Genomic DNA, 12,542 nt, shown 5'->3' with positions numbered 1-12,542 from the left:
GGACCTATAAGAAACTACAGATTAATTTTCTTGCAGTTCAACTGTATAGGTCATACTGTACAATAGCTCAAGTTGTTCTGATTTTGCTGTTTACTGTGAGTTGGCTAGTTTGTCGAAACAACAGGAGATATACAGTTATACTTTAGTCCAGTTGTATTCAAATGGCGGACCGCAGTCCATTTCCGAACCCCGGCTTGGTTCCATCTGGGAACATAATTGCGCCATTTTACCGTTTCTACTGTTTAAAGTGAACAGAGCATCAAAACAAGGGAGCAGTTCACACCACAAGCGCTCCAGGCTGTTTACGGTAATGATCTTTCGGCTCTACATACTCTAATATTTTTATCTAGAGCCAAACACGCTTTATTCAAGCCATTTCCACTCCACGCGCATTGCTTGTCTCTTCTGCTAAAGACGTAAAGCGCCACATTAAGAGCGGCAGATGACATGGTTATTTTAACAACAGTAGCAGAAACATGCCGCAAATAGATACATTTGCTAAACGCTGCAGAAAACGAGAACGTTAAGCTGCACTTTGTAACTTTTCCGTCCACTAGAGGTCGCCTGTTCAAAACAAAGGCGTAGTTTGATGACGCCACATTTGAGCGCAGAATCTTGGGATATGTGGTCTTCACCTCACAGCCGGTGGAAAACAGTCAGGATAGGACTCGGGCAGAAATCATGTTCATGGATGCGATCATTAACGTTACTGTAGTATGAAGCAGAGCAGGACTGAGTGTTGTGGAGCTGAGCAAGGCCACTGGAGCGATTGTTAATATGAAGAGCGGAACACACGCCTTGCGAGCAGCGGGACTTTTATTATGACACAGTTGCCGGTGCCACTTCCGCTTTTCCTTTTATGAGGTAACGCAGCTCTGTTTATCATATTAGATACATCTGAGTGTATTGAAAATGAAGTTATGACGTTCGCTCGGCGGCTGCTATGACACTTGTTGCACACTGCGGTGAGAGTAAAGCGTTTCTGCAAAATTAAACCGGAAGCCCAGGGTAACGCAGATATGACGCCATCGACAGGCGACTCTCTCACATGTTCCGGTTCCTTGGTTAAAATAGCAATTTCTCACGATTTACAAATAGTTGGAAACATTTGGGATTGTAAGTACTTAACTGAACAAAATATATAATTCTGGCCTAGTGGTTTTTGGATATTTTACTGATTTTTTTTTAATTTTTTTTACATAGTGCACCTTTAAGTGACAAGTTAACATGTTACGCCCTCTAGAAGCCCCCCCCCATACATTTAGCATTATTAATCAGCATATTAAGAGCATTTCATAATAAACATTTTATCATTTGGAAAATTGTTTAGCGATGGCAAGGGAAGACAAAATACTTTGAAATTACTAGTTAAATTTGTTTTGTGCTCATGATGAGAGTACTGTTTTAGTAGTATTATTATATTAATTATATTAAATAAATATTAAAATAAACCCTGCATCTCCAGAATGTTTTCTCAGTCCCAATGACTTCTATGTGCCAATGTAAATGTAAAAAAAAAAGAAAAAAATGATCTCTTAACTATCTAACCTTTTTATATTCATATCCAGTCGGTAGAAATATTTACTTTTGGTAAATATAGGTAAAATCTGGTAAACATCACTGCTTTGGCTGTCTGTGCCCAAGATTCCCATCTTTGATGACAATTTTCAGTGTGTAAGAATTTTTGTTGTAAATTATTATTATTATTTTTTTACAAAGTACTATGGCTGGTCCAATGGAAATATATAACTGTTCCAAAAAAGTACTGTCCCGACCTCCGCCGGGAAGGAAATATAGAGACTGGATCTCTTGAAACTTTAATTGAATACCCCAGTAAAAAATGTATCGTGATTTTTAAAGGTAAAAGACTGTAAAAATACTACGGTTAAAAACAGTTAACTGGTTAACAGAAAGTTTCCGTACTATATACAGTGAATAATTGTAATAGATCTAACCTTACATTTATTAGTAAAATACCGTTAAATTTACAGTTTTTGGAAGTGAAAAAGAGCAAGTCGTTGTGTAATTTACAGTGAAAAAAACGTATATTGACATTCCCAGAATTCACTGCATGACGCTTCACATTTCATATTTTCGTTGAAATAACTGTGTCGTCTTAGTTTTTTCTAATCATTTATGTACACTATGGTTTTGTTACATTTAATATTGATAAATGAATGTTTATTGCATTTTTAAAATGTCATGTGTGTTACCATGATGGTGTTTAGTGTTTGTGTGAATGACACCGTGCACCTTCTATTAGTATCGTCCTCCTAAAAGCAGAGGTGGAAAGAGTAACAAAATATTCTACTCAAGTAAAAGTACTATTACTTCAATGAAATTTTACTTAAGTAGAAATAAAAGTACTTGTCTAAAAATGTACTCAAGTAAAAGTAAAAAGTAGTTCATTTAAAATGCACTCAGAGTAAAAGTTACTGAGTTACTTTTTTTAACAGCGGGGTGGGAGACTCTCCCGTGTGGGGTTGTAATAGAATGAGATGTTCATGATATGAAAACAACAATTTCACAGCATCACGGTATTAATTATTTAATAAATAAACTGTATTATTCAATTATGGTTATTATTATATCCAGTTATCCGCACAGAGGGATGGTGTTCCCGAACATGTTCAATGCGTTTCCTCCTTTGCATTAACATTTTTTGCTAATTTGATATCCTCCAGGACAATACCCGGCTATTTTTTGTCTATATCCAAAGTATTTCCATACTATCCAGGGGTTCACGATGCCGTTTCGCTTTCAGCTGGGTCTGACGTCTGTCTTGTCCCTCCGTCTCCATCTTTTTGTGATTTTTGCATGTTCGTTCTCCTGCTCTTCAATTCAATGCAGTCATTTCCGGATCGCGATTTTCATCCCTTTGTATTATTTATTTTTACTCAGTAACGGATTTGGTTTAAAATGTAGCGAAGTACAGTACTTCAAACAAAACATACTTAAGTAAAAGTAAAATTACAGATTTTTAAAACTACTTAAAAAAGTAGAAGTACGCAGAAAAACTACTCAATTACAGTAACGCGAGTAAATGTAATTCGTTACTTTCCACCTCTGCCTAAAAGCTGCTTGTGATAACCTTTGATTCATCATGTGACTCATCACCACTGTGATTGGTGGTTGTCAGTATATATCAAAGGATAACAGATAGTAGTATTTCAATTGGTTGGTAATTTAACATTATTTCAGTTGATGAAATACGGTTATTTATAGGGATGCACCGGTTGACCGGCCAAAAATCGGAAATCGGTTTTCTTTGTATTTTTCTGCCAATTTTTCCGGAAGTGCGCCCGCGTGCACACACGCCTATATTGCAATCATTTGCGAACATGTCACTTGTGTGTTACAAACGGAAACTGGAGAACTGAGGGAAGAGATGAAATACGCTGAAGGGAATGAAGAGCCGCTTTCCTGCACAAGCGTAGATAGTGAGCGTTTGTTCAGCTCAGCTTCTCACGTGTTTGATAGAATGAGAACGAAACAGGCTAACTTGTGACAAAGCTGAAATACTTATTTTTGTAGCCTAAAGAAGGACATGCATGCACTTTTGAAATTAAATCAGTTCTGTAGCCTATAGGATGATCATTTTTATTTTACCTTAAAATTACATTGACTTAATTTGATTTAAAAAGCACCTGCTGTAGCATCTTAGTTTTTTTCGTTGCACTAAACAATATTTGATTTAACATTTTGGAACAATTATATACTTTGGTTTTATTTAATTTCACTGGTAAATACTTTTTTTCATTACACTGAATTTAAAAACAAATGCTGATTTAAGTAACATCTTTGTTTGGATTGCAGAATATGCAGTTGTTGCCTTTAATTTCACCTTTCACCCTTTTAATTTCCAATTCAATTTCCCGTTAATTTCAGATTGCGAACTTGTTTTCATTAGCCAAAAGCCAATTTAGCCTGTTAAATACCAAATAAACATCTTGTACATGTATACTTTCATTCTTTTATTGTGTAAAAAAAATAAAAATAATTGGAAATCGGAAATCGGTATCGGAATCGGACAGTTTTCTTGAAAAAAAAAAAATCGTCAACGGAATCTGCCATGTAAAATCATGATCGGTGCATCACTAGTTATTTACTTTAAATTTAACTTAAATCTGTAAAATCTAAAATGTTGCTTCTGTATTTTTTACGATAAAGTACTGTTTTTTTGTTTTTTTTTAAAGTTCTGCCGTTTTTTACCGTAAATTTTACGGGGATTTAATTCCATTTGATGATGCTAGTGGCTCAGAAATGACATGCTTAACCTTGAAAGTGTCACCCATCACACGTCTTCATCCAGAATGGAATGAAGATATTAATCGTCTGACCTTAGTCTCAGCCTGTGTAATGGACAGTGAAACAAAAACATTTAAAGATTGCTGCTAGAGTCATGTCACAGCAAATTGCCCTTGAGTCAAGCGAGCACAAAAAGCATTAGATATTCTTCTTGCATCAGTCATTGAGGTGGACAATAACGTATACAACATTTTTATACAACATTGAGAATGCACATTGAATAAAAAAAACAAAACATCCACATCACTGAAATAAATATTTGTACCTATTTATAGCTGAAGTTGATGTTCTGAAGTTCTAAGTATGGACTAGTCTTGTAACCTTAACAAGAGAACGCTTCAGGAAAACCCACTCATACATAGTCAATGGGTCACCTACGCACACATGAATAGAAAGCGCTAAACCCTTGATGTCTTAAACAACGGACAACAGCACGGCAGATGGATGTAGAGTGAAGTATGGTTATTTGTGTTCCTCCATTTGAAGAGCTTTTAAGTCTGCTGGTGTTTTGCCACAAGCCATTTTACACCTCAGCAGCCTGCATTTGTCCCAGGCCTTTTAGAGATAAGATGGGATTTCAGCCGTGATTTTGAGCTGTATTATAGGCCGCCCATGCTTTTAGATGTCTTGTGATACATTTGTTGTACCTATTACACAAATAGTCAAAGAGTGGTGCATCACATCACTTGGGCTCTTTTCTAAAACCTTGATGTGTACAGCACACATTGGCAGCATATGTCAAACTTCTAAGACAGTGTCCTGACTGAAATAAAACCTTCTAGGCCGTAACTTTGTTCACAGTTGATTTCTATTTGATGACACCATGTGTGTAAGCGAACAATAGGCCTACTTATGCCAATACAATTTATACTTAATGTAACCCCTCCTGTTTGGACGTTCTAATAAGGAGGCTAAAGGCTGCAACCTCTAGCGACTACTAGCTGGCCCCCGTTACATTAACAATACAATTTATATTGAAAAGTTGGCACAGAAGTGTTTCTGAAGTGGCATTTTGGTGTCTTTACACGGACTGTTTAATGCTGCTCAGAGGGGGCATAAATGCATTTAAACAAAAATGACAACTGGATACTTTAATACTAGGAGCTGGAGTGTTATAATTTAGCCTGGAGTTTGTGGCATTGCATCTGTCCACTAAATTTTAGTGCTTTTTTAAAATTTCATCTTGAATTGATATGCAGATAAAATGCATTAACTTTTATTAACATCAGTATTGTGCAAAAACCTTTTTTATAGGGAAAAGTTAAATATTCTAATCTTATTAAATGTACCATTGTTATTATCATACTGAAATGATAATATCATACTGTGCCAAAAATACTCCTTCCGGTTTCTCACAAGTTTTGGAACGTTTTTTTCGAGTATGGGCATGTGTGACGTTAAATAGGGCGGAATTTCCTTATACGGGTCCTAAGGGCACTTCTCCCGGAAGGGCGCGCGCGCACCCGTAGACCAGAGCGAGAGAGCGAAAGCAGTACGCCCATCAAAGCGCTTTGCTCGGCTGCGCCCTATGGGCTGCGCTGCAGTCACAGGACTTCACGACATCAACAATGTCACCAAAGATGTGTGTTTTTGGTTGTCAGGGCAGGATGGACTTTGTTTTTCCGGAGCAGCAACAGAGTTGTGCAAGTGTTTTGTTTGTTCCCTACAATTCGGCAACGATTGTTTTATAAACAAGGCCCAGTTCAACGCCGAATTTGTAGCTCATCTAATGCTGAAAGATGGAGCAGTTCCAGCGATTAAGGTTCACGGTCGTGACTCGTGTTTTGGAAGCAGGCGGTGAGGAAAACTGCTTCAAATATCTTAGTGTTGTTAGCTATCGACTCGTTCATTCAAATGCGCTACTATTCCATTGGTTTTCTATGTAAACACGCACTAGTCTGACATGCTAAACAGTTACGCTTGCTACTGCTAACATTAAATCATATAATAGTCCATAAACCAAATTATATCCTCATAAACCATGAGTAAACGCACAAATGTTGTAAAACTCACGCATGACAAGCCGCTAAGCAAGTATATACGTTACAGTTACAGTTCAAGTAACGTACATACCATAGAGTTGCCTGCTGTAGTCGTCGTTGTGGCTTGTCCTGTTCAATTTCAGCCTCTAGATCTGATTCTGGATCATATATGTATGGCTAAATCTGATTGATCTCCATGGTTTATTTAGGATAAAGTTTTTTTCCTCACGTTTAAGGATGTCACAGCTTCCAGACGCTCTCAACGCAATAGCTGCGCGCGCTTGTGACTCTTTAGCTCTGCACACACGATACGCCTCCAGCCGCTCGATTTTTTCCGGAAAGACAGCGTATCTTTCTTTTATAAATATAATAAAACTAAAGACTTTTCGGAGATATGAAGGATGCAATACTACTTTATAGGTACTCAAGATTGACATGAGATTGACTGAAACTGAGTGTTTCACCCCCCCCTTTAACTGTTATGTTACCAAACCAAGCTCCAATTCCATAACGTAATGCACTCTCTATCACAGCATGTATACCATGATCAAATAACATCAGTATCCTCTGTCCAACCCCAAACACCCTGAGTCTTCACAAAAAATAGAGTCGCTGTTGGACCTAAGTGCATACAGAACTCACATGTACATTCCAAGACAGATTACAGTCAATATGTACACCCAAGTATTTGTAAGAATCAACCTGGGTAATCCAGATGGTGTGGACCATTAATGGAGAATGGTCTCCCAAATGTCCCGGATCAAAAATCTTTCGTTTTCCGTTTTCGTATGGAACACAATAGCTGGCCAATCAGGCCGAACGGTTCTAATAGTGGCAAGGAACAGTTATATTTCTACTTAAGCTTGGCTAACTGTGCTGGTCGAATGCATGTAGTGACATCGCCATTCAGGATTGGACAATTTCTTGTTGCCTGGCTACCAGATTCTCTGTAGCTGGCCAAGCGTGCTATTTGAGCGAAGTAAACACAAGTTAATAATATTGTCCAATTATCCTTCATAATGCGGTTGCTATTTACATATACCGCGTCTGTACATTCCAACATGCCCTTTTATCAAGCCCACAAGTGGAAAATGAAGCCATATCTGTAACGGATCGGCACGTAATGGAACAGTTAAGCAACGAGTGGTTTGGCCTGATGATAGAAAAGCGGCCAATGTAGGAGAACTCGAGATGTTTTTAGAAGTTTAACTATTTTTAACTTTTCACTCAATGCCATGAAACCTAATATTTGCATAAAGACGATCAATTCAGATGAAATTGCTTGTGTAATTCTGGGAAAGTAATGATTAACAAGATGATCTCTTTGCAGTGCATGATTCAATTCCGAAATTACAGTGATCGAGATTGTTTTGGCAACATTTTGGTCTTGCACGTGCCAACAAGCAAGCTTTATGCCAACAGTTTAAGCTGTTTGATTTTTAGTTGTAGATCTGGATTATATTTAATTACATTAGGGAGTGAATTTAATTGTAATGGGTTTTTTAAGTGCCAAAATCTTTGCGATTTATCAAACTCAGCAGGATTCATCCCTCAGAAGAGGAGTGACAACCGTGTTTCCCTGCGGTGTGTATGTGGAGACAGTGAGTCACTCTTGTTTGAGCTCCGAAGCCCACTGGATCCCTTAAGGACCCTATGACTCAGCGGGGCTATGGCTGGGTTCTAGCGAGGGCAGCTCCAAGGGCACTTCAAAAGCTCTCCGTCTCACAAAGACAGAGATTCCGTCGAATAAATCGCACAAATTTATTCTGCAGATGCCTGGCTAAACCACCAGCCTGTGTTTTCTCGGCACAGACACTCTGCTAACCTCACGCCTTCCATGTGTTTGTCAGTAGACCGAACGCCAGAACAAATTAAACACTACACTTTTGTTTTATTCCTATGTGCGCTGTCATTTATTCAACTGTATTTTTGAGTCAGGACGTTCTCAAGGCACAAGCTCAATACGGCCTGTTCATCTCTCAGAAACCTTCCAGCATTCTTCAGGGTATTTGCTACTGATAGCCTTTTGAAGAATGAACGGTTCTCCTTGTGATGCTTCGCATAAGGAGCCTCTGTTTCAGCTGCCCTCTCTGTGGAATCGATTTTTTCCACCTCGTATTCTTTGGTCAAATAATTATCTTTAACGTGACACTGGGATGATGTTTCAGTGCTGAAGGCTGGCTCTGTTGGCCAGATCTAATGTGCGTCGAAAGACTGGGTTACTCAGCGTGAGCTCACCTCAGGCTGTGACAGCTGCGCTCTTCAAAACCGAGATTGTATGAGGGGGGAAGAAAAAAAGCTTGCGAAAAGCCATGAACTTCAACTGTCTATTAGTTTGTGGACATGCCGGTGTGGGTTAAAGGAGCACATTCTTTCTCATTTTGCTGCTTTTCTCATTCCCATAATGAAAGCTTGTCGCCATTATCATCTCTCTCGCTTTATTGTTCATAACGGGCCTGAAAAACATGCCTAATAGAAGTGTTTCTGGCCTGAACCCATTAAGCACAGAGGTTGGACTCACAGTTATCAGAGAGAGGTAATATCCAGCTATATGAAAGGAAGGTCATAGCCATTGTCTCAATTGTCTTGTCTACTTCAAAGGATGCCACAGTAATGGTTGCCTAATGTTCTGGATAAACTGTCAAAAAACTTGAAAATCATTGTTGTTGTAGGAGCTCGAGAGAGTGACATCTCTGCAGACCAACCTACAGCTGGCGGCAGTCATCTGCACTAATGCACGAAGGTCAGAGAGCTTTTTATTGCTATAAAGTGTTGAAAATCAGGTTTAAAGGAATAGTAAACCAACTAAATTAAAGCTATGTTATCGTTTCTCACCCATATGTTGTTCCAAATGGACTTTCTTTCTTTAGTGGAACTAAAAAAAAAGAGAAAAATTGACTTGGAATGGGGATTTAAAGTTTCCAAGTTTTAAAAAGGTCTATAAAAGTATCAACAAATCTTCCACACAACCCGTGCACAATATTCCAAGACTTCTGAAGTCGCACGATAGCTTTGTGTGAAAAACAGGCATGCGAGAGATTTACATCATTATTCACTCCAGTGAGCTATTCTATCAGGGAGTTGATCTTGAGAAGTGGATCAGCCAGAACAAATCTTTCAGACTGGCTTGGTGAAAGGATTTCTCAGTGAATTTAACATCTTCACTTTCCTCATGAATGCTCAAAAAGGCACCGATGGACGATCGTTTCGCCATTTAGCCTTAGTGATTATCGCAACTTCTGGTACAGTTGGTGTATGGAACCCAAGAGAAAATTAAGCACATCGCGGAAGAATCCTACAACTGGACAAAGCAAAATTTATAGGTTGAAAGGTTTATAAAGCTCCTGGAACTCATTACTAAACTCTTATGTCTTAATATATACCTAGTGTTAATTCTGTTAACAAAATCTATGACGAAATATGTTCGTCTCCAAGCTTTTTTTCCCCTTACCAAAACAGGACAATGATGAGATGACGACAATAAGGTCTTTAAACAATAAATAAGGCTAATTTTCTCCCCAACTCCCCTTAGAGTTTTCGAATCCATTCAGCCGATCTCCGGGTCAGGCAGTAGCACTTTTAGCATAGATTAGCATAGATCATTGAATCTGATTAGACCGTTAGCATCTCGCTCAAAAAGGACCAAATAGTTTAGATATTTGTCCTATTAAAAACTTGACTCTTCTGTAGTTACATCGTGTATTAAGACTGACGGAAAATGAAAAGTTGTGATTTTCTAGGCCGATATGGCTAACATCATCATAATATCGTAATATCATTGCGCCTCTGCACCCATGGTACGGCAGCAAAGTTCCTTGATTATTACGCAGGAATGAATGAATGAACGTTGGAAAATGAGCCTATTTACAAAAAAAGTGGAGTGTTCCTTTTAGTCCCCACACATTGTAGTTGTTTAAAGAACATGGAGAACATTTTATTTATGTATTCCTTGGAAGAAAGAAAGTCAAAACGAGTTTAAAACAACTAAATGGTGAAAATTAATTTGCCAACTATTACTTAAAATTTTTTACGAGCTGTAGAATCGGCGCAAATGCTGTAATTCTGCTTCCAGGCAGCTTCGATCTGCTAAAGAAGGCTTCACCGAAGCCAGCCTTGGGCTGTTGGCCAATCAGAAACGCCGACAGCTGTTAACAGGATTGCTGAAGTCTTTGAGGACCATAAAGACTCTGGTAATCACTTCATCAACATTGTTAATGGCTAAACAGAGAGTTTCTATACTCTGCATGTTAATTTCCTGCTGCCCAGTTTCACAGACACTCTTTCTTTCTTCTCCTTGCTTTTCTTACAGCAAAGAACTGATGTTCGACTGAGTGAAATGCTGGAGGTAAGTTGGCACAAAAATCTGCCCAAATGTGCAATGCACAAATACACCTCATATTTGAAAGAGAATTCATAAACAACTGAGAAGGTATTAGACGCTTTAGTATAAGATTGTCTCTTACACCCTCTAATTGAAGTGTCTAGTCTGTTTATGTCCTCTAAATGTACATTTCACTGGAATATGAGCTTTTTTTCCTGTAATTGTGATGGTAATGATAGAAATCAAACCAACTCTTATCTCAGTTTTTCTATTTTGGCCCTATAAAAATTGTCTAGAAAAAGATATTCAGGTAAAATGGAGCATTTCATTTTACAGGAGGAGGACTATCCAGGCGCCATCCAGCTGTGTTTAGAATGCCAAAAGGCTGCCAGCACATTCAAGCACTACAACTGTATAAGGTGGGTGGAGAACCAGAGAGAGAACTAGAGATCCAGATCCTGAGTTCACTAAATGAATGACGAACTGATTGCATTTGTAGCCATTCATTTCACCATGAAATCAAAATTGACCATTCAAAATTTTTATGGAATATTGCAATGTTTTAAATCAATTATCTGTGCACATCATTATTATTCATGCACCCAATTTTTTTATTCATGTGCTCCATAATCATATCTCTTCTCTTCTCTGATGATGTGTTTACTGGCGCTGGGCGGGGCGGGGCAACCAGTCACTCACATGAGATTACAGCAATAGCAAAACCAATGATGGACAAAATCAAGTCCCGCCCTACATTTCTTTCTAGTTCAAGAAGCCGTTTCACTCGAGTACATGTAGGGATAGAAAAGAAAAGATACTCACATTTTCCTTTTCCTACTGTCTTTAAACCCTGCTATTACAGTCTATTTAGCTTTGTATATGGTTACTGTGAACAGTAACAGCGATTGCTACAATCATCTCTCACACACACTCCATAATCCCTGTAATATTTATCCAATGTGTTATCGAGCTGTGATCAATGAACCTGCCATGAGATTTTGTGACAATTCTGACAATATAACACAGTCAGCTGTAAATGATACTGTAAGAATTGTGAAGCAAGTACATACTGTAGTAATGTATACAGTAATGCATTGTTATACTGCACAGGCGGCAGAATTTTTTCTGGGAAAAAAGTTCATGCTCCGTTTACTGTAACTGAATTGGTACTGTAGTTGACCTTTGTAGATCAATTGAGTTACATTTAATTTGACTGCCATTGTAAGGCCACTGTTTATCACTTGGCTTATTATATAATGATGTCTCAGACTTAATTTAATACAGCAGTCCTCTGATGCCCACTGCTTTGATAGGACACATGCCTGCTTTTGTGTGGCCCAGTTGTTGCCTAATGGTTAGAGTGTCACGGATTCGAGTCTCCGTACCGGCAGGAAAATGTAGTTGGGGGGGGGGGGGTGCATGAACAGCATTCTCTTCCACTCTCAGAAGAAGAGTTGTTTCCATAGACTGTAAAAAAAATATGGACGTAGTGTCCGTGACGTCACCCATAGGATTCTGAAGAGCAGTTTTGAAGAGTAAAGTAGGGTTGAGCTGGCCGTTGCCATCTTGGCAGCGCGTCATCGCGCGTCACTCCCGGATAACAGAAAATCGGCAAAGAGGCACGACATGGGTGGAGCTGAGGTGACGTGATGACTAACAGACAGCAGATAAATGGCTATCCACCTGTCACTCAAAGTGGCCACGCCCTTAATTATGCATGACTTTAATGCTTTATATAATGTAGACGAATGAGTTAAAAAAAAAATTCACCCCCCTCACAGTTGTCATGAAGGGCAAAATTAGCCATAAAGACCAAAAGCACAATTTGTACCAGATGATAAACATGTTTTTTTCTGTTGTAAAGTTGGGCATTTTAACATGGAGCTCAATGAGATTTTGCCTGTCCCTAGTGGCTAGTCGATGAATTTCAG

The 12,542-nt window shown here is 38.6% G+C and overlaps 1 protein-coding gene across 2 annotated transcripts in view; it reads left to right on the top strand.

The window, feature by feature from the left end:
- vps50 (VPS50 subunit of EARP/GARPII complex) overlaps window positions 1-12,542 on the top strand; it is a 253,418-nt gene that overhangs the window by 33,729 nt on the left and 207,147 nt on the right. For both annotated transcript variants that reach the window (XM_079829018.1, XM_079829017.1), the window contains exons 6-9: window positions 8,963-9,033; window positions 10,363-10,480; window positions 10,600-10,635; window positions 10,948-11,030. In XM_079829018.1, the coding sequence (XP_079685144.1) occupies window positions 8,963-9,033; window positions 10,363-10,480; window positions 10,600-10,635; window positions 10,948-11,030 (308 nt within the window). The remainder of the gene's footprint in view (window positions 1-8,962; window positions 9,034-10,362; window positions 10,481-10,599; window positions 10,636-10,947; window positions 11,031-12,542) is intronic.

The sequence above is a fragment of the Gobio gobio genome (genome assembly GCF_949357685.1).
Source record: "Gobio gobio genome assembly, chromosome: 11".
NCBI lineage: Eukaryota > Metazoa > Chordata > Actinopteri > Cypriniformes > Gobionidae > Gobio > Gobio gobio.
This window is presented reverse-complemented; position numbering and strand designations above follow the sequence as displayed.